Raw genomic sequence first — 18242 nt, forward strand, 5'->3', positions numbered from 1 at the left:
AACTTAATATTAATGAAAATTAAAAAATAAAATAAAAAATAATAATTAACGCTTGTTTGGGAAGAGAGAGAAAAGGCAAAGGGCAGAGGAGAGGACATAACAGGAAGAAGAAGAAAGAAAGAAGAGAAGAGAAGAAGAAAAAAAATGGGTGAGATATCTGCCACAATGACGAAGAAGAAGAAGAAGAAGGGACGTCCCTCTCTTTTAGACCTTCAAAAACGCTCCCTCAAGCAGCAGCAGCAACAACAAAACCCTAATTTCGAAAACCCTAATTCCCTCATTGCCTCTCACCGCCGATCCACCCGCCGGAATCCTACTCTAAATGAGCCCGATTGGATTAACGGAGATGACGACGACGACGACGACGACGAGCGCAAACAGAAGAAACATAAGCTTTTGCTTGGATTAAATTCCCAACAAAACACCAACAGTAATCATCATTACCCGTTTTCCTCGGCAAATTCCTTGGGTCCTAACCCCTCATTCGGCTCTGATGGTGCTAATCCGGAGACGGCTCAAAAGAGGCGCAAGATCAGTGACGCCTGTCTCGGATCTGATGATATGGTGATTATAGATAGCTGTGATTGCTTTCAATTTATTTTCTTTGGCTTTTTGAAATCAAGTGCATTTCTCAAAAGCAGATTGTTTTTTTGGTTTTATTTGCTCCAGTTTTTGGAATTAATTGTTTTTGCTTTGGTGGGGGATAGAATTTGTTTAAATGGGGATTGAATACTTTTTGGGTTTCGCGCGTTATTTGAAGTTTGGTTGTGGACTGGACTCGGTGTTGGATCGAAGTTAAGTGGGTGTATTTGACTGAGTCAAGTTTTTCTTGGGGATGTTAATTATAACAATTTATTGTTTTCGGGAAATCTAGGAATTGGTGGGTTTGAGATTTCAGCTTTTTCTTTATTTGATAGTTATATTTTTCCATAAATAAATATTTTATTATTGGTTCTTTGTGTTTGATCTGGCCTTGAGGCGCCCAAAATAATAGACGCACAGATCTTCTTGTCTGAAAAAGCTTAAATTTGTCTTTTCTTTAGTAGTTCTCAGTTATTTTTTGCCTGTGCCTGTTGCCTGTTGTACTTGCTCGACTTTTACTGTAACTTTTCTCATGGTTTCTTCAATAATCACTGAAGATACCAACAATTCCTTTTTTTTTTCGCCTTCTGCTTTTTGTTCGAGTAATTTGCATAATTTTTGTTGGACTAATACTCTTGCAGGGTGAAAAGGCTCCGAAAGCGACAGACACTCTTCACGGTATTGATTAAACTGAAATTCTTGAAAAAGCATTTCTGGAAATTTTTAAAAGTTCGTTGAAGTAATTAATTAAACTGTGCCACTTCTATGTCTACAGAGTCACCGCTGGAGCCTGGCCCCACTACTCCTTTGCCAGACAAAAAGTTGTTGGTCTTCATTCTTGACAGGCTACAAAAGTGGGTGATGTTGTAGCTGCTTAGATTTTTCTTTTCTTTTCTTCTTCTTCTCTTCTCATGGTATTCTTTCAACTGGGTTAAGATTGGTTGCTTTTAATTGGGTTTTGATCGACTTCTTTAAACAACTCCTTGCAGAAAGGATACCTATGGAGTATTTTCTGAGCCAGTGGATCCTGAAGAGGTGCATTTTTTTCTTTGGCAATTCTACGTTTGTGTATAATAATTGAATGTGCATCTATTGATGTGATATTGAACGATTTTGGTCCAGCTTCCTGATTACCACGATATCATTGAGCATCCCATGGACTTTTCCACCGTGAGAAAAAAGCTAGATGGAGGAGCTTATGCTAACTTGGAACAATTTGAGGTTGGTTATGATATATTCTTTGCCAATTTAAATGTAGCCTGTGTTGGAGCCTGGGAGGAATAAACAACTAAGTACTTTGGTTTATTACCATTTTATTGTTCTATTGGATTTTAGCTTTTCTGAATCCTATGAAAACTGTCAAGTGCGATTTGTGCCTTCCTATCATGAATTTCTCACAATCATACAAAAGGTTTGTAATTAAAACAACTTATTGTATTGAATTTAGTTTCTAACTGAATAGTAAGCAGCGAATGGCACTCTTTGATAATGCTACACCAGCTTCTTGATTGAAGCTGTAATGAATCTCCTAATTTTTACGGTAATAGTTGTAGCATTAACATCTGACCACTGATCATAGCTTTTCCAGCACAGAAAAAACCAGTGTCATAATTAATTAGCTTTTGTTGATTACTTTTGTTTGTGTCTATTTCATCTCCTGTTACGATTCTTGGTCTGTATAGATCAGTAATGGTTCTGCAGCACATCCAAATTATTTATTTGCTGTCCTGTAGCCTGCCAATTCTGTAAGGGACGTAAAAGACAGCCTTACCATTCTCTCCAAGTTTTCTTACTAAAATAAAGAACAATGGGCGTTTTGTATGAATTGGGCAGAAACCTGACTTGCTTATTTTTTCATGAGACACTCTAATTACCACTGGACATCGGGTGATGGAATAAAAAAGAAAAGCTTTGGAAACTGAAGGTTAGCATCAATCTTGTGCGAAATGTGAGAAATTGTGAAACCAAGACCGTTAACTGCATCTTGATTCAGCTTGAGAGTGGACTATCTGGTAGATAAGGGAAAGGTACTGAGATACTCACTGTTGAATTTAAAGGCTGTACTAATTTAAGGATGGACAGGTGGCCCTAGTGGAGTAAGCATGTAAATGCATAAATGATGGTGTATTTTGTACATAGACTAGCTTTAGAAGTGTGCGTCTAAAAGTTAGCTTTTGGTTTTAGCTTTTGGTTTTAGAGTTTCAAATTAACCAACTAAATTACTGTATTCTTCATTTGCTTTTTATGAAAGCAAGTATTTGATTCAATTAGAAACTGAAAGTTGTGATGTTTTTGTTTGTGCAGAAAGACGTATTCCTGATATGTTCAAATGCAATGCAGTATAATTCACCAGATACTATTTACTTCCGCCAGGTTAGTTTGGCTACAAAATTTTGTTTTTCTTCCTCAAAGGTTTCATATTGCTACATTTTTTAATGTAATGATTCTTCTCTTAGGCACGATCCATGCAAGAGCTTGCCCGGAAGGACTTTGAAAACTTGAGGCAAGACAGTGATGGTGAAACCCAACCCAAAATTGTGAGGAGAGGTAGACCACCTGGAAAGCTGAAAAAAGCACTTGAGAGGTCTCCTCTTGACCGTGTCGGTCCTGAATGTTCCTCAGATGCAACTCTCGCCTCTGGAGGGGATAATCCGAGCTGTTCTACCGGATACAATCTAAGAAGAACCCATTCATACAAGTATCAGCCTGCAGAAGTTCTGGTCCGAACCACTTACGGGTCTCACAGTAGCGAAACGTATTCTACCTGGATGTCTGAATGGGAAAATGAATTTCCAGGTCTGGGATTTAAATTGGCCGAGTAACTGTGATTTTTGTTTTTGATTCTCTATTATTCCTTTATGTAAAGTTCTTTTTGTTGCTATTAAGTTTTAAGATATGTTATTCTTGGCTTGCAGCTTCTGTTCTAAAGGCTGTGCTTAAGTATGGGAAGAAACCATATGAAATAGATGAGCATAAGCGTGACACCTATAAGCATCCATCTGCTTCCACACATGGGCCATCGTCCTGGAATATCTTTGGAGGAGAACCGAAGCAACTGATGGTGGTATGTAAAAAGAAACTTCTAGTGCCTTGTTTTTGTTCTCCCTCGGAAAGTTCATATTTTCTCTCCCTATATTTTATTTCTCATTTACTGGTTTGGGATATATTAGTTAGCATTTCATCTTAAAATTGTATTGTTGGGTACAAAAGGATGGTGGTTGAATTTTGTTTAAAAAGCCAAATTGCTGTGCGTTCTACTTGGTTTGCTGCATCATTAAGATGGTCAGATTGAAAAAAAGCACCTATAAAAACCAGTTTTGTACTAGTCAATTGCTGTTCATATGCACACAATGGCTTCATGTATTGGTAACCTGAATTTTGTTGTCAACATACTTCAGGTAGGTTTAAACTCAGAGCATGGTTATGCAAGAAGTCTAGCTCGTTTTGCTGCAGATCTTGGCCCCATAGCTTGGAAAATTGCTTCAAAGAAAATTGAAAGTGTCTTGCCAACAGGACTTGAGTTTGGTCCTGGGTGGGTAGGCGAAGATAAGGTGGTTGAGGGACAGCAGCAGCTTTTATTTTCTGATAGGAATAGAGTTTCAAACAGTTGTGTAGCTAATGAAAATTTAGGCAGACTTCAACCTTCAATTGCTTCTGGTTCAAATTCTAATGTCGCAAGTAGATGTGCAGCGGGGAGTAGAGAAGACATGATAGAAAATGTTGGTGGATCGAGTTCCCAAAGCGAGTTAAATTCGCTGAACAGTGGTAGTGGTGGGATAAATCCCATTGCGTCTGTTTTGGTTCAGCAAAAACCTCTGCTTCACTCTGATTTAAATGGTTTTAGTGGTGGGTTTGGACACAATAAAATTTCACCTCTAATGGGGACAGCAAGACTCGGGATGGCATCAGGGAACTCCTGTTCAGAGCACACAGTAGTTCCTTCGCAATCATTTGGCATGGTTTCAACTAGTAACTCTACTTTCTGCCCAACGTTAGGGAATGAGTTTAAGTTGAACAAAGCCAAGTTGTCAGAAGCATCGAGTGTGTTACTGCAGTCTGGAAAATCATCAGCTCTAGGTCCTAGCCCTGACTCACAGACGTTACTGAATGCCGGGATTGTTGGAAAATCATCCCAGCAGGGTTTATCACCATACCCTCAACAAGATTTCTTGGACTTACCACCCGACCTGAATGTTGGATTCCTGGCACCAAATTCGCCAAGTTCCAGCGTGCCGATTGGTTCGCCACGGCAGCCAGATTTAGCTTTACAGCTGTGAGGGATGGATAATGCATCTTCCTTTAGCCAAACGCAGCGGATGGTAGATTGTTAGATTTTGAACATTTGTTCCAGCAAAAGGAATAATAAAATGATTAAAGTGGAGAATCGTCTTTTGGATTGCTTAGTAGTGCCTCAGGTGATTCGTAACATGAGAAATTGTAGGGGTAGATTTTGTACAGATTAATGTATCCATTATTCTTAGAAGAAAAACCACAGCAGCTTTTTTTTTTTTTATAACCCCCTAGCATGGTACTCTCGAATTCCTAATTTGCACATGCTTTGTAAGAATTGTTATTTGAAATTATGAGATCGAAAATGGTTGACTGAGAAATGAAAGGAATGGAATGCAGCCTATGTCGGAGCTAATAACAAATTTCTCACACTTGATTTGGCAGGATGGGCCTAACATTGGAGAAGAAGATAAAGGTGGCAATCAACCAGCAAGTGGCAAGACGACAGAGAGAAGGGAGAAACAATATTCGATAGGAGAAACCTGCCAGCTACTTGTTTATTCAACACAAGCCCAATACGATTTACCTTTTAGTTATTTTCGGAAAAAAAAAAAAGAAGTATAAAAGCTCCAACTATTGTAGCAACGGCACAGCTGAGAAGGATTCTTCTTATATATCCGCTTCACAATTTATAATGGTTAATCCCCCACTAGATGCTAAGTTTATTGACATGAATTAAAACTAAATAACTAATTAGTGATGTTCTAAGTATTAAAATTAAAATTTCAACGTCTTAATTTTAATTATTAATTAAATTAATATATATCCTTCCTACCATCTCATTTGCGGTTGTAAATATGGAAATCCCATGTCAAACGAAATGAAGCAAAACTTTAGGTACACGCCAACAACGTGAAAATTCTTCCCCTTTCCTAGGCCTTATCCACATTCCCATTTCCTTAATTTATTCAAAGACATTACATTCTATTTTATGGTAAATTTTATTCGAAATTTATTAATTAAGCATATAAATCAAATTATACACCCAATATAGTTAAAGAATTTTTTTCCTTTTCCTACAAGCAAGTCATCATGCTACGGATTCCCTACAATGGAAATTGATGAATAATTAGTTGGCTATTATCTCTGACATTAACGTGGATTTCAATTCATTTATTTTTTTTTATAATTATTTTATTTGAATTAAAAAAAATTAATTTTTTAATTTAACCTTTTTTATCCTGTATAATTACGTAATTTTATAAGGAATTTATTTAATTTTCTTTTTACAAAATCATTTAAAAAAAGTAAAAGAAATTTATATATATATTTTTAATATAAATGATCTTATATTAAAAATTTATTAATTTAACTAATTTAAATTCGCACAAAATAAAATTATTAAAAGGGAATTATTAACGCACTTCTAAAAGCTTAAAACATTATCTTAAAAAATCATTCTCAATCATTCAATTCTCAGGTCATTCCTTGTTACATGTCTTCAACTCCCAACATAATACAAGCCAGAAAAAGGCAAAAATTAAGAAGAAGAAGAATCATGCTACAAATTACTGAACTCCAATTGTAAATTGGCAAAAAAAAAACATCAACTTTGCCATGCCATTTTGTATCCTGTTCCTGTTTCCGTCCCAAACCATCTCTTTGTCAGCAACTTCAACCTCTCATCTCTCACTTCACAGAACTTGTTCTCCCACCCTCGTGGCTTCACTGCTTCGTGCCCTAACCCTGGGGTCCTGTCCTTCGACAAAGGGTTCAATGCACTCATCCAATCCACCACATATGCAGACACCCTTCTCCTAAACTTGGCCTGAAACTCCGGCCACGCTTGGTACTTGTAATGGTTCACCACCGCAGCTTCCAAACTCGAACGCTTCATTCTGTAACTTGGCTTTAAACTAAAATGGTGTATCACGGTAAGCAATGATTCATCAATTGCTTCTAATAAGACTATAGACTTATGCCGATTCTCTGCCTTTCTTCTACATGTATACCCTTGTGTCACCCCCTCCGCCGGGTGCGACGTTTGATGCGATGGACCAAATTCGTTGCACATTATCGCAACTTCTCCGATCATGTGGTGGTGTGCATGGGAAGAAGATGGAAGCAAAGAGTTTAGCATTTGATCAGAGGGTTGAATTGAATCATTCCATGATGGTGAAAACACAAATTCATCAACATCTATGAACATCATCCAGTTGCATGAGTCATTTGCGTATAATGCAGCATGAGAAAATCCAGCTTCTTGAGTTTTCGGCCATAGCCATAAGAACGTTTCTACGTTGTAACCCTCTTGATTAAGATCGTTAACAACGCTAATCAAATCATCATCACTGTCATTATCGTATAATATGAACTTCTCCACGCCAATCTTTGAATGGTACATGATCCATTCTCTTAAGAACTTGCCCACGTTGTAAACCATGGTGGAGGCGCACATTTTGAATTTTGGCTGTGATTCTGCTATCTTTTGCCGAGGGGTGTAATACGCCACTGAAGGAACGATCTTTTTAGGTCCGATGGCCATGGTTTCTAGAAAGACTTTGAGCTTGATTGGATAATGATCTTCGCCAGAACCAAACGCCGTTAAATCTGGATGATCACACCTGAAAACCTCTTGTATTGAGCTCGTAACGGCGGTTTTAACGGTGGTGTTGCTGGCCTCGTCGACGAACATGCACTTGAATTCTTGAGAAGGCTTGTTGATTCCTTGGCGGTTGTTGATGCCTTTAACGAAGAGAACGACGTCGTCCTCCGTGGAGAAAGACTCGTAGACGAGGTATTGCCACCTGAGCAATTCTTTGGGTGGAGAATACGGCAAAGGAACAGGCAATTCCTCCTCCGGTAATCTCATCAACATCGGAACAGAGTAAGGCAAACGACGCCGTATGCTTCTGGGAAGAAGACACTTGTATGTGGTCTGGTTCGTGGAAGGCAATATTCCAGAGAATCTTGCAGGAGCAGTGGCGTTGTTAGGATAAAGACAGGTGAAATTGCCACCGGAAAGCAGCGAAGAATCTATCTCCGGCGAGACAATAACAAGAACCTGCCATTCCGGCAACAAAAGAGATACAGAATCAATAAAATTAGAATCTTTAAAGGAAGAAACATGACGTGTGGGTCTGTTTATGTCTTCTTGAATGGCAAGAAGAGAAGAATCGGAATTGCAGAGATTAGCAGAAGGAAAAATGAGTTGGGTTGCGTAGATCGAATTACGAGACGAATAAAGAGAGAAAGAAACACAAAGAAAGAGAGTCAAGAAAGCAAAAAGAGAGGTGGCAAAAGCCCTACGACGCATCGTTTCGAAAAGGGAAGAACTGAAAGCAGACGTTGATGTCCCTCTTCCTGCAGAAATCAAATGAAGATGCGGGGTAGATGCAGATTTCCTTATAGGGTTCATGTTTCCAGGGAAGGAACTCTAATTTTCCAGGGAAATCAGGACACAAAAATGGTTTCCAGGAAAGGAAATTTAATTGTCCAGGGCGTTCAGGATTTGCAGGCCCCTCCAGATGGAGAGGGAGAGGAACGCAAAGGAGAGAATTGGTTGAACTATGACTCTTAATCAACGCTGACCACCGCGATCGTCGATTGATTGAGGTTAGAGAAAGAGTTGAGCTTGGCACGACCTCGTATTCAATGTTTACCAAAAATAATATGGCTCTTACAAGACACGAGAACAAAATTTTAATTTGCCAAATATACACTCGAATCTCATTAACTCCTTCCCATGTAAGCCGCTATATTAATTATTTTCCCCATTTTTTTAAATAATTTTTTCATTTTTAAATAAATAAATAAATATTTATGAGATATTATAACATATAATATTTTAATTTTTTAGTATAATTTGAGTCTATAGAGTTTAAATTTAAAATCTCTCAATTTTGAGCACCACTATAATACCCATACCCATATAGAATTTGATTTTAAGTAGTAAATGTGGAGATTCGGATCTTCAGGAATTGGGAATGAGGTGAGGAGCAAGTATGGAGATATTAAATAAAACATTCTTGTAGTTATGGCCCATGTGTTGTGTTGGACTTCCGTCGAACATAAAGTGTTCATTCATTCCTCCAATTTCAAGTATCCTTTAATTGCTGCAAAAGTTATCACTTATAACTTTATTTGCTTTTCCATGTCTCTGTGCTTCATTCTTTCAAAATGGGGTGCCTTATGCTAACCATAAGCATGAGAATTGGCTTTAAAGATTTAGGAAATTAGTAATTAATAAATTCAAACAATCTTTTTATGAACTATCCTTGGAATTGTTTTAAAATGAAAAAAAAGGATTTTGGAAATGTCATAATCGAATGTGATTCTCGACCTATTTCCTAAGTTTTAACAGAAACGGCTCACGTAAGAGCTTATTTACAAAAAGATTGAATCTACTTCAATCATGTTTGAAAAGGAGCAAATCTTCGTCACCCTTGCATGTTTATAAATTAAACTTAGAAATGTAGACAACTAGCTTGCTTTATATTTCTTCTTTTATCTTCATCACATATGTTTTTAATTATTTTTTTTTGTGCTATTAAATATTAAGTAAACTAAACAACGAAACAGATGACATACAAGAATTGTTATATATTAATATTACATTGTAAATTATGTAGCTCATTTTATTCTTTATCAACAATCACAACAATACAAATAGAATAGTTTCTTTCTCAATTCCTCAAAATTATCAACCACACACAAATCACTCGATACTTTATATATTCTCAACTCTTGCATAACGTATATCTCAATTCAGCTTTTGTTTTATTTATATTAAAACCTTTTAAAATTTATATTTAACAAAAATGAAATGACGCATTCCAACTATATACATACAAAACTAAGAATCAAACTAGGTTGATTTCATTTTGATAACACATAAAAATAGGGATCGTAAGATTGTGACACGTGAATAAGAGATACAGAAAAGTCCCACGATTGTGACGTGTGTATAAGGGATACAGAAAAGTCCCATGAGTCAGGCCATGCGGTCTGACCGAGTAGTGGAAAAACTTGACCAATAAGATCAAGCCTCCAGCTCTCCAGACTTCACTAATGTCCGGAACAATCTAGATGACCACTTTAAGACTCGTAATACAAACGAGACAATTAAATACAGAAACAACTAACCTCAATGACCGGAAGGAACCTGTCTTTGTATAGGTTGGATGAGTCGGGCATAAACTTGATAAAACCAGAGCAAGGTGCCAATCTTCAACGTGATGGTCGGCCCCTTTAGCTCTCTCTGAGATATTAAATGCATGTGCATGAAGACTGTCCAGTTGTCTGACACACCTGCCAAAGGATATGGGCAAACCGGCTCTGCAATGATTAGTTAAACTGCTAGCCGCTTGACATATCTACCATAATATGCTACCATCTAATCTGATGGGACGTAAGGCAGGGAATCAATGTATAAATATTCCTGAATCAACCACTTTTAGGAGGACCGACTCTCAGAAGCTCTCTCTCTCAAAGCTAAATCTTACAAGATGTTATCTCTCTCTCATACACACTCAAAAGAACTCTCAAAATATATGCTTTCTGGAAATCCCTTTTAAATGCTTTATTATCATTTATTCTCTTTTCATATTAATAAATCTAATATATTCTTGATCTAACTTGAGCGTCGGAGGGTCTCCGCCGGGGCATCTTCGGTGGACCTCTGACCATCTTCTCATATTTTGCAGGTCCCTTTCCTCATGATCAAGTATGGAGGTTCCTTACGAACCCAATCACAGATTGATGATCAACCTATTGAATCGAGCCTCTGCCCAGGGGTCTACATCTGGACATCCTGCTGGATCTCAAATCATTAAGTGACACCGTATGTGGAAAAACGAAGGAGATTATCCTATCGTCGGAGTTTCCAAACAAAACTCATTGAGAACCACATGGCAAACCAAGAAAAGCTAACAACCAAATAACAAGAAAGATCGAAAGAAAGAGAGATGGTGAAAGATCCAGGAATCACTAGCTGCATTTAAAAGTCACACGGTGAAATTAGATAGAAGAAGATGCTGATGTGAAGAAAGAACAACGTAAAGGCAATCCATCAACCATGGAACAGAAGTAGCATGCACGAGTTACCCAAGTTGTAAAGTTACTTTCTTTAGCTCAAAATATTTTTTGCTATTATAAATTAGTAAAAAAATTTAAAACTTTAGACGAAAGCCTTGTGTATATGAACCTGAAATATGATAGTATACTGAAGTAGTTTAAAAAGCTCTCATCTATGATTAATGTTATCTTGAATCCACTAAGAAAAGGATTATCTATTTGAAGTATGCTGCTTTATGATTTGAAAGCTGTGAAGTAATTATACATGAGAAATGTTATTTATTAGATTCTTTAGAATCATTTGAGATGATATAGTTGAACAAAATTAATATTTTCATGCAGTTGAAATATGAAACTAAGTATCTTTTGAAATTAACAATGAACATTCTCATTATACATACTTTGCGCAAGTCTTTATTTTTTAGAAAAAATTCAGAAGCAAGAGAAAGTTTAGAGAGTTAGGACTAAGAGCTCAAAAATCACCCAAGAGAAAAACACTCGGCGAATTAGGGCTAAGAGCCCAGAAGAAGCAGAACTTAAGGCTAAGTGTTCGAAAGAAACATGGGAACAAAGCGTCTAGATACATGTTCAAGGCTAAGAGCCCGAAAGAAATGCGAGAGCAAAAATGCTTAGAAGTGAACCCAGAGCTAAAAAGAGCCCGGAATATGCACAAAAGCAAATATGCTTGGAAAGAGAGTGAGGGCTAAAGAGCCTGGAAGTCAACCAGCAAACCAAAGAGCTAATCAAAGCTAAAAGAGTTCGGGGAAATATGGAGAGCAAAAAAGCACTGGGACGGATAACCAGGACTGAGAACCAAGAAGACAACTTGAAGTTAAGTATATTGCACGTCTCAGTATTCATTGACAAATATTACTCAATTAACAATAAGTTTTCTCGTTACATATATGTATGCAGTGCAAGTTTTTATTTTGTAGATAAATTTCAAAAAATAAGAGAAAGGCTAATAAGCCCAAAATCGCCAGTAAAGCCACGAGCCTGGATCTCGGAATCGCCAGTAAGACCACGAGCCTGAATCTTGAAATCGCTAGTAAGACCACGAGTCTGAATCTCAGAAATCGCGAGTAAGGCCACTTGCCTGAAACTCCAAAATTGCTAGTAAGGCCACAAGTCTGAATCCTTGAAATCGCCAGTAAGGCCACAAGACTGAATCTCAGAAAATGGCTAGTAAGGCGATGAGCCTGAATGTCAGAAATCGCCAGTAAGGCCACGAGCCTGTATCTCAAAAATTGCCAGTAAGGCCATGAGCCTGAATCTCGAAAATCACCAGTAAGGCCATGTGCCTGAATCCCCGAAATTGCCAGTAAGGCCATGAGTCTGAATCTTGAAACACCAAGAAAGGCCAAGAGTCCGAACCATGAAGCTAAGTATATTATACGATACAATGTTCATTAGTAAATATTATTTAATTGACAATAAGCATTCTTGCTGCATATACTCTGTACAGACTTTAGCATTCTTGCTACATATACTCTGTACAGACTTTTATCTTGCAGTTAAATTTTATAAATAAAAGAAAGGCCACAAGCCTAAGTTATGAAATCGCCAGTAAAGCCACGAGCCTAAATTCTCGAAAAAAATATTGGGGATAAAGAGCCCAGAAGCTAACCAGAGAGCCAAAGAGCTCAGAGAAAGAGTTAGGGCTAAAAAATCCCAAAAGCTAACTAGATAGTCAAAAATCTTAGAGAAAGAATCAGGGCTAAAGAGTCTAGAAGCTGACTAGAAATTCAGAGAGCTCAAAATGGAGAATCAAGACTAAGTGCCTATAAGATGCACGAGAACAAAATGCTTGGAAGTAGACTAAGGGCCAAAAAACCTGGAAGATGCATGAGAGCAAAATGCTTAGAACCATACTAAGGGTAAAAGAGCCCAGAAGAATACAAAAAACTTAAAGCGCTCTGACCAAATCTTTGGGCTAGGAGCCTAGTAGAATACAAAGAACAAAAAGGCTTGGACCAAAACCAAGGGATACAAGCCCCAAAGATAACAAAAGAGCAATCATCTCTAAGAATCAGGGCCAAAGACCCCAGAGACCAATCGGGAACCAGGAAGAGGTTGTATGAAGAATCAAACCTAAAAGAGACAAGAAAACAATAAGAGCCTAAAGAGTTTGAATGAAAATTAGGACTAAGAGCCCATAAAATATAAAAAGCAAAAGTGCTCGGATAAAAAGTCAAGGTCGAAGAGCCCGAAATAATACAGACCCATCAAAAGAGTTCGAGCATAAAAATAATTAGGGCTAAAGTGCCTAGAAGGCACGAAAGAGCAAAATGTTCGGAAGCAGACTAAGGGCAGAATATCCCAGAAGCAAAATCAGGCTCAATGCTCGGAAGACATGTAAGGACAGAAAAGCCCAGAAGCAAACACTAGGCTTAATGCCCGAAAGGCACACAAAAGCAAAAATGCTAAGAAGCTACACAGGAGCAAAGATACTCGAAAAAAGAATCAGGGCTAAAAGCACATAACACGACAAAAGAAAAAAGAGCTCAGACGAAAAATCAAAGCTAAGAGTCCGAAATATGCGCAAGGACAAAAATGCTCGAAAACAGAGTTGGGACTAAAAGCCCCAAAGAAGGGCAAGAGCAAAAATGCTCGGAAAACACTCAAAAGCAAAAAGGTTCGGCAGACGCTTAAGAGCAAATATGCTCAGGAGATGCGCAGGAGCAAGAATGTTCGGAAGCTTACCAAAGGCAAAATAGCTCGGAGGCAAACTCAGGGCTAAGTGCCTAGAATATGCGAAGGAGCAAGAATCCTAGGAAGCTTACTAAGGGTAAAAGAGTTTGGAGGCAAACTCAGGGTTAAGTGCCCATAAAATGCAAAGGACCAAGAATGCTCGAAAGCTGACTAGTAGCAAAAGAGTCTGAAAATGAACTCAGGGCTAAACGTCTAGAAGGCGCATAAGGGCAAAAATGCCCAGAAGAAGACCAAGGACAAAAAGTTTCTGGAAGTAAACTCAAGGCTAAGTACCCAGAGGAACCTCGAAGGCAAAAAAAAAGTCACATCTGGAAAAGTTCACAACATCCTCTCTAAAAGAGACACGGATTGACAATACGAAATAAAAAGGAAAAGTGTATCATAACCTTTGGGAATTCTTGCAAAACAAACGGCTTACAATAATTTTTGACATGATGTTTATTCAGTGATTCATTTATTATTTCTTTCGTTTATATAAATTTTAAAGTATAGTTATTTTCGCAGGTGATAGAGCATATTTTAGTCCATTTTATCATTATGTTCTTGATGTTTATTTACATCTTTTCTGCTTAATTTTGTGGTTTTAATTATGTTTTGCAGATATTAGTTGTAAAGAGACAATCTGGAGAAAATGCTCTTAAAACTGCCAAAAAGTGCCAAATATGGAAAGTGCCAAATATGGAAAGTGCCAAAAAAGGAAAGTTTCCAAATAAGGAAAGTTTCCAGAAAAGGAAAGTTTCCAAATGAGGAAAGTGCAGAAGCAAAAGCAAACAAGGAAAGCTCAGTCAGAAGATTATTTGAAATTCAAATCGCGGATCTTTCTTTCCTTGTTCAAAGATGTGCACACACTGCAACAGTCATATCTTCCTATTTAGGCAGCAAGATCTCAAAGAGATGCTCTTCCTCTTCTGCGTTCAACATTCAAATTTCAAAAGAGGCTCCACCTAAAAAGGAATGTATGGACAACATATCTTCCCCTTTGAAGATCAAAATTCGTGCATCCTTCCTATTCAGAAACAATCTGCGCGCTTTCCTCTTCTGAGAGCCATCTGCGCGCCACCTTCCTTTTCTGCAACAACTTGGGCAACAAGTTGAGCATGGGCAGCACCTTGGGCAGCCTCTACACTAATTAGGAAGCAAGGTCAGCATCTAAACTTATTTATGAAGCACAATCTGTGCCTCCTTCCCTTTCGGAGACCAAACCGCGCGCACCAACTTTCTTCCGCAAAGCATTCACGCGCAGCCTTCCTTCTGAAGCCGAAAAACATGATTCTTTCCTTTTCAGACACAACTTGGGCAGAAAATACCTCTTGGGCAGTAAGTATGACCTAAGGCAACACTTTTCAACTATAAAAAGCCACATAAGGAGCCTCTACAGGTCCCTTAAGCTCCCCTTGGGAGACACCTACGAAATTCACATCTCTTCTTCTACCTTTCTTCTTTTCTTTTATTTTTGGTTTTGTTTCAGCCATGAGAGGCTGAAATCTTTTATTCTAGTTGAAGATTAGGTGATACTTTGGTTGTTTTATGGATTGGGAGACTTGATCAAACATTGTTTAACTTTTGGTTGTTCAATATTTATGCAATTTCAAGCTTGATTTCAATATTGTTTTGTTGTTTAGATCTACGTTGATTCTTGATTGCAAAGTAATAATATGTTAGTTTGGATGATTTAAGTCCGTAATTGCTTAGATTATTCTTATATAAGAACACTTGGGATAAAACCCAAGGAAATTGTATGATCTAGCATTATCTCCATACGTTTGGGTAATTAGGATTGGATCTCTCTATTTCTTAATGCAATTGACAATTGTTTTGATGCCTAAGGCCCAAGGACGTTCCTTGGCAATTTGTTAATTAGTAATTAATTAGAGGACGTTCCCTAATTGGTTTAATAATAAGGAGAGATAATGGTGGTGAGAAGCGTCTTCCATCTCCATAACTAATCTATTGAATCAACCCAAAGGAAACTAAGTGTCAATGTTCAATCCCAACAACTAAAGTGGATCCAATTCTTTAACTAGATCTTTCTTATTATTTATTTCTCTTTATTTTTATTATTTGCCTTATTTTTATTGCTTTCAGTTTTAGATTAATTAAATCAATCTCAAAACCTTCCCCCCATTTTACTTACAGTTTAGTTGGTTTCAGTTTTATCTCGTTTTAGTTTATTTTGCTTTCCGTTTATTTCTCTTTCAGTTTTATCTCATTTCAGTTTTATCTCATTTCAGTTTATCTCGTTTTCAGTTTTATCTCGTTTCAGTTTTATCTCGTTTCAGTTTATCTCGTTTTCAGTTTTCTTCTTTTGCAGTTTATTTTTATTTCAGTTTATTTTATTGGTCTTGATAAGGAAAATAGGTAAGTCTTCAATTCCCTGTGGATTCGATTCTTTCACCACTATCTGCAGTTGTAAATTGCTGATAACCAGAAAGGTTATTTTTGACCGGCTTCGACAACCGCGAGTCAAAAATTGGCGCCGTTGCCGGGGAATTGATCTAACTTATTTGTTTTTCTTTCATGTCCAAATTATAAAAAAAAAAAGAGAAATTCACCAAAGGCACAGTCACCATCGCAGATCTGAACATGGCTAAGGTAAGTACATCTGTTCACTGTTCTCAACTTTCTAAACTAATCTCTGCTGTGAGAATTTTTGTTATAGGCCAAGCTGAACAAGCCCAACCAATACCTCAAGGTTTCAATACTGATCTTTATGAGAAATTAAAGGCTTTGCAACGTCTCCAACACGAAGTCGATCAAATGGCCCAACAAGCACTTGCATTTGAACGACTCTATGAACAGCCAAGACATGATCCATACTATAACACATACAATTCAAATTGGGGAGACCATCCAGACTTCAGTTATGCAGAGGCTAACAACTACCAGGATTATCAAGGATATCAAGCCCAACCAACACCTCCAAATTCCACCCAGCACCTTGAAAAGATGATGGAGTCCATGGTAAGTGCTTTACAAAACCTCGAACAGCGGATCGCCATCGCAGAAAATGCAAACATGTGAGAAGGGAGGAAGAGTTTCAAGATGATGAGGAAGATGATGAAAGTTCGCAAGTTCAAGAACAAGTTGCTGAAGAGAAACAACCAGAAAACTGTTTGTCCAAACAAACTGGTCAAACAGAACCTGTTGTTGATTTAGATGTCATTGATTATTTGAGCAAAGATGTTTTTTATATGAATCAAGATGATATTCTAAACAATGATCCTTGCAGGGAAGAGAGCCAGAAAGATCCAGAACAAAAAAAAACTGACTGTTGCATCCAACAGGTGGACTGCAGCCATGCGCAGAATAAGGGGGAGTCAATCGCACCTCTTCAGACTAATCTTGCGCAAGAAGGAGTACATGAAAGCCTTTCAGTTGCACCTCTTCAGCTTCCATCGCATGAAACTCCTTTCATTCTTCCATTACAGATCAATCTTGCGCAAGACAGAGTACCTGAAATCCTCTCAGGCGCGTCCTTTCAGCTTCCAACACAAATCAGTCTTCCACCTCAATTAGGTCCTATGCAGAAGGAGGAAACTAAAACTCCTTTCATCCTTCCAATGCAAACAGTCCATGCCCAGGAGGAACAAATGGTAGTCCAATGGCCCAAACCAAAGGAGCATGCAGATCAATGCCTGCCCAAACCTCCAGATAAGGTAGAATTTGTTTTGCCTGAACTTAATGCCAAATTGCAGCCACCCATGGAGAAATATCAATTGAAGTTGGAAGTGCTAAAAAATGCAAACATAAGGGCTAGAGGCACACCTCATTTGAAAGAGGAGAAGCTAATCATGTTACTTCATGAGTACATGGAAAAAGTAGGATGGGCTATGACCAAATCAAAAAGAGTGCTACACTTTTTGCTCAATACAGTTGGGACTCTCTTCCCTTCTCCAATTACTTGAGCCTTGATCAAGTGGATCGCACTATGCACACCACACCCAGGGGAGTACTCAGTTCCTTTTGCATTTTAATATTTCCTATACATTGAGGACAATGCATGATTTAGGTGTGGGGGTGCATATTTCTGAATTTTTACTTTTTGAGTTTATTTTTGCTTTGATTTTTAGTTTGCTTGCATTAGTTGAAATTTTTTCATTTTTGCTTTCAATAACACACACAAATAGCCACAGTTTTTTTATTTACTTTGTTTTTGTTTTTTTTTTAGATGCTTTACTCATCATATAGACTATGTTGGATGAGCTTTTCTTTCCATGACCCCATTGATGTTATGACTCTTTAAACTTATGTTGAATCAATTGCAGTGAGTTATATTCATGTTTGAGAATTGCCTTTTGAATTGAATCTTTGAGCTTTACATGGTGAAAAATATATTGATGACCCTCAATGTAATACCCGGCTAGACTCCGGTATCAGAATTCCTACCGTCCGGTGGAATCTCGGATGTCGGAAGCCTCTAGTAGGGTAAAACCATGTTTTTATGAAATATTTTAATGTGTTTTATGTTTTAAGCATGAAAGAAAATGAGTTTTTGCATGAAAATAGCATTGGAGGAAAACTCAGGTTCGGCCGCCGAACCTCAAGTTCGGCCGCCGAACATGCATGCGTTGCGGGTGTGCTTTAGGCCCCCGAAAGCATAAGTGAGAGAAGTCCAGGTTCGGCCGCCGAACCCCAAGTTCGGC

The 18242-nt window shown here is 37.8% G+C and overlaps 2 protein-coding genes across 2 annotated transcripts; one reads left to right on the top strand and one right to left on the bottom strand.

Moving 5' to 3' along the window:
- Window positions 1–50: 50 nt before the first annotated feature.
- Window positions 51–5192, top strand: LOC110615718. Its single transcript, XM_021757765.2, has 9 exons — window positions 51–564; window positions 1224–1260; window positions 1358–1436; window positions 1572–1617; window positions 1705–1803; window positions 2887–2955; window positions 3039–3378; window positions 3498–3646; window positions 3981–5192. Exons 1-9 carry the CDS (start codon window positions 145–147, stop codon window positions 4857–4859), a joined length of 2118 nt encoding a protein of 705 aa, XP_021613457.1. The 5' UTR covers window positions 51–144; the 3' UTR covers window positions 4860–5192.
- A 1086-nt stretch (window positions 5193–6278) lies between these two features.
- LOC110616198 (glycosyltransferase family 92 protein RCOM_0530710) lies at window positions 6279–8578 on the bottom strand. Its single transcript, XM_021758544.2, has one exon. It carries the CDS (start codon window positions 8228–8230, stop codon window positions 6419–6421), a length of 1812 nt encoding a protein of 603 aa, XP_021614236.1. The 5' UTR covers window positions 8231–8578; the 3' UTR covers window positions 6279–6418.
- Window positions 8579–18242: the final 9664 nt, after the last annotated feature.

The sequence above is a fragment of the Manihot esculenta genome, chromosome 5 (genome assembly GCF_001659605.2).
Source record: "Manihot esculenta cultivar AM560-2 chromosome 5, M.esculenta_v8, whole genome shotgun sequence".
In the NCBI taxonomy this organism is placed as follows: domain Eukaryota; kingdom Viridiplantae; phylum Streptophyta; class Magnoliopsida; order Malpighiales; family Euphorbiaceae; genus Manihot; species Manihot esculenta.

Bases quoted from the DNA above. Each gene is read 5' to 3' on its own strand.
- LOC110616198 (XM_021758544.2), bottom strand. From the start codon at position 8,230: ATGAACCCTATAAGGAAATCTGCATCTACCCCGCATCTTCATTTGATT.
- LOC110615718 (XM_021757765.2), top strand. From the start codon at position 145: ATGGGTGAGATATCTGCCACAATGACGAAGAAGAAGAAGAAGAAGGGA. The intron at 565-1,223 runs GTGATTATAGAT...ATACTCTTGCAG, and splicing joins GTCTCGGATCTGATGATATG to GGTGAAAAGGCTCCGAAAGC. The intron at 3,647-3,980 runs GTATGTAAAAAG...AACATACTTCAG, and splicing joins AACCGAAGCAACTGATGGTG to GTAGGTTTAAACTCAGAGCA.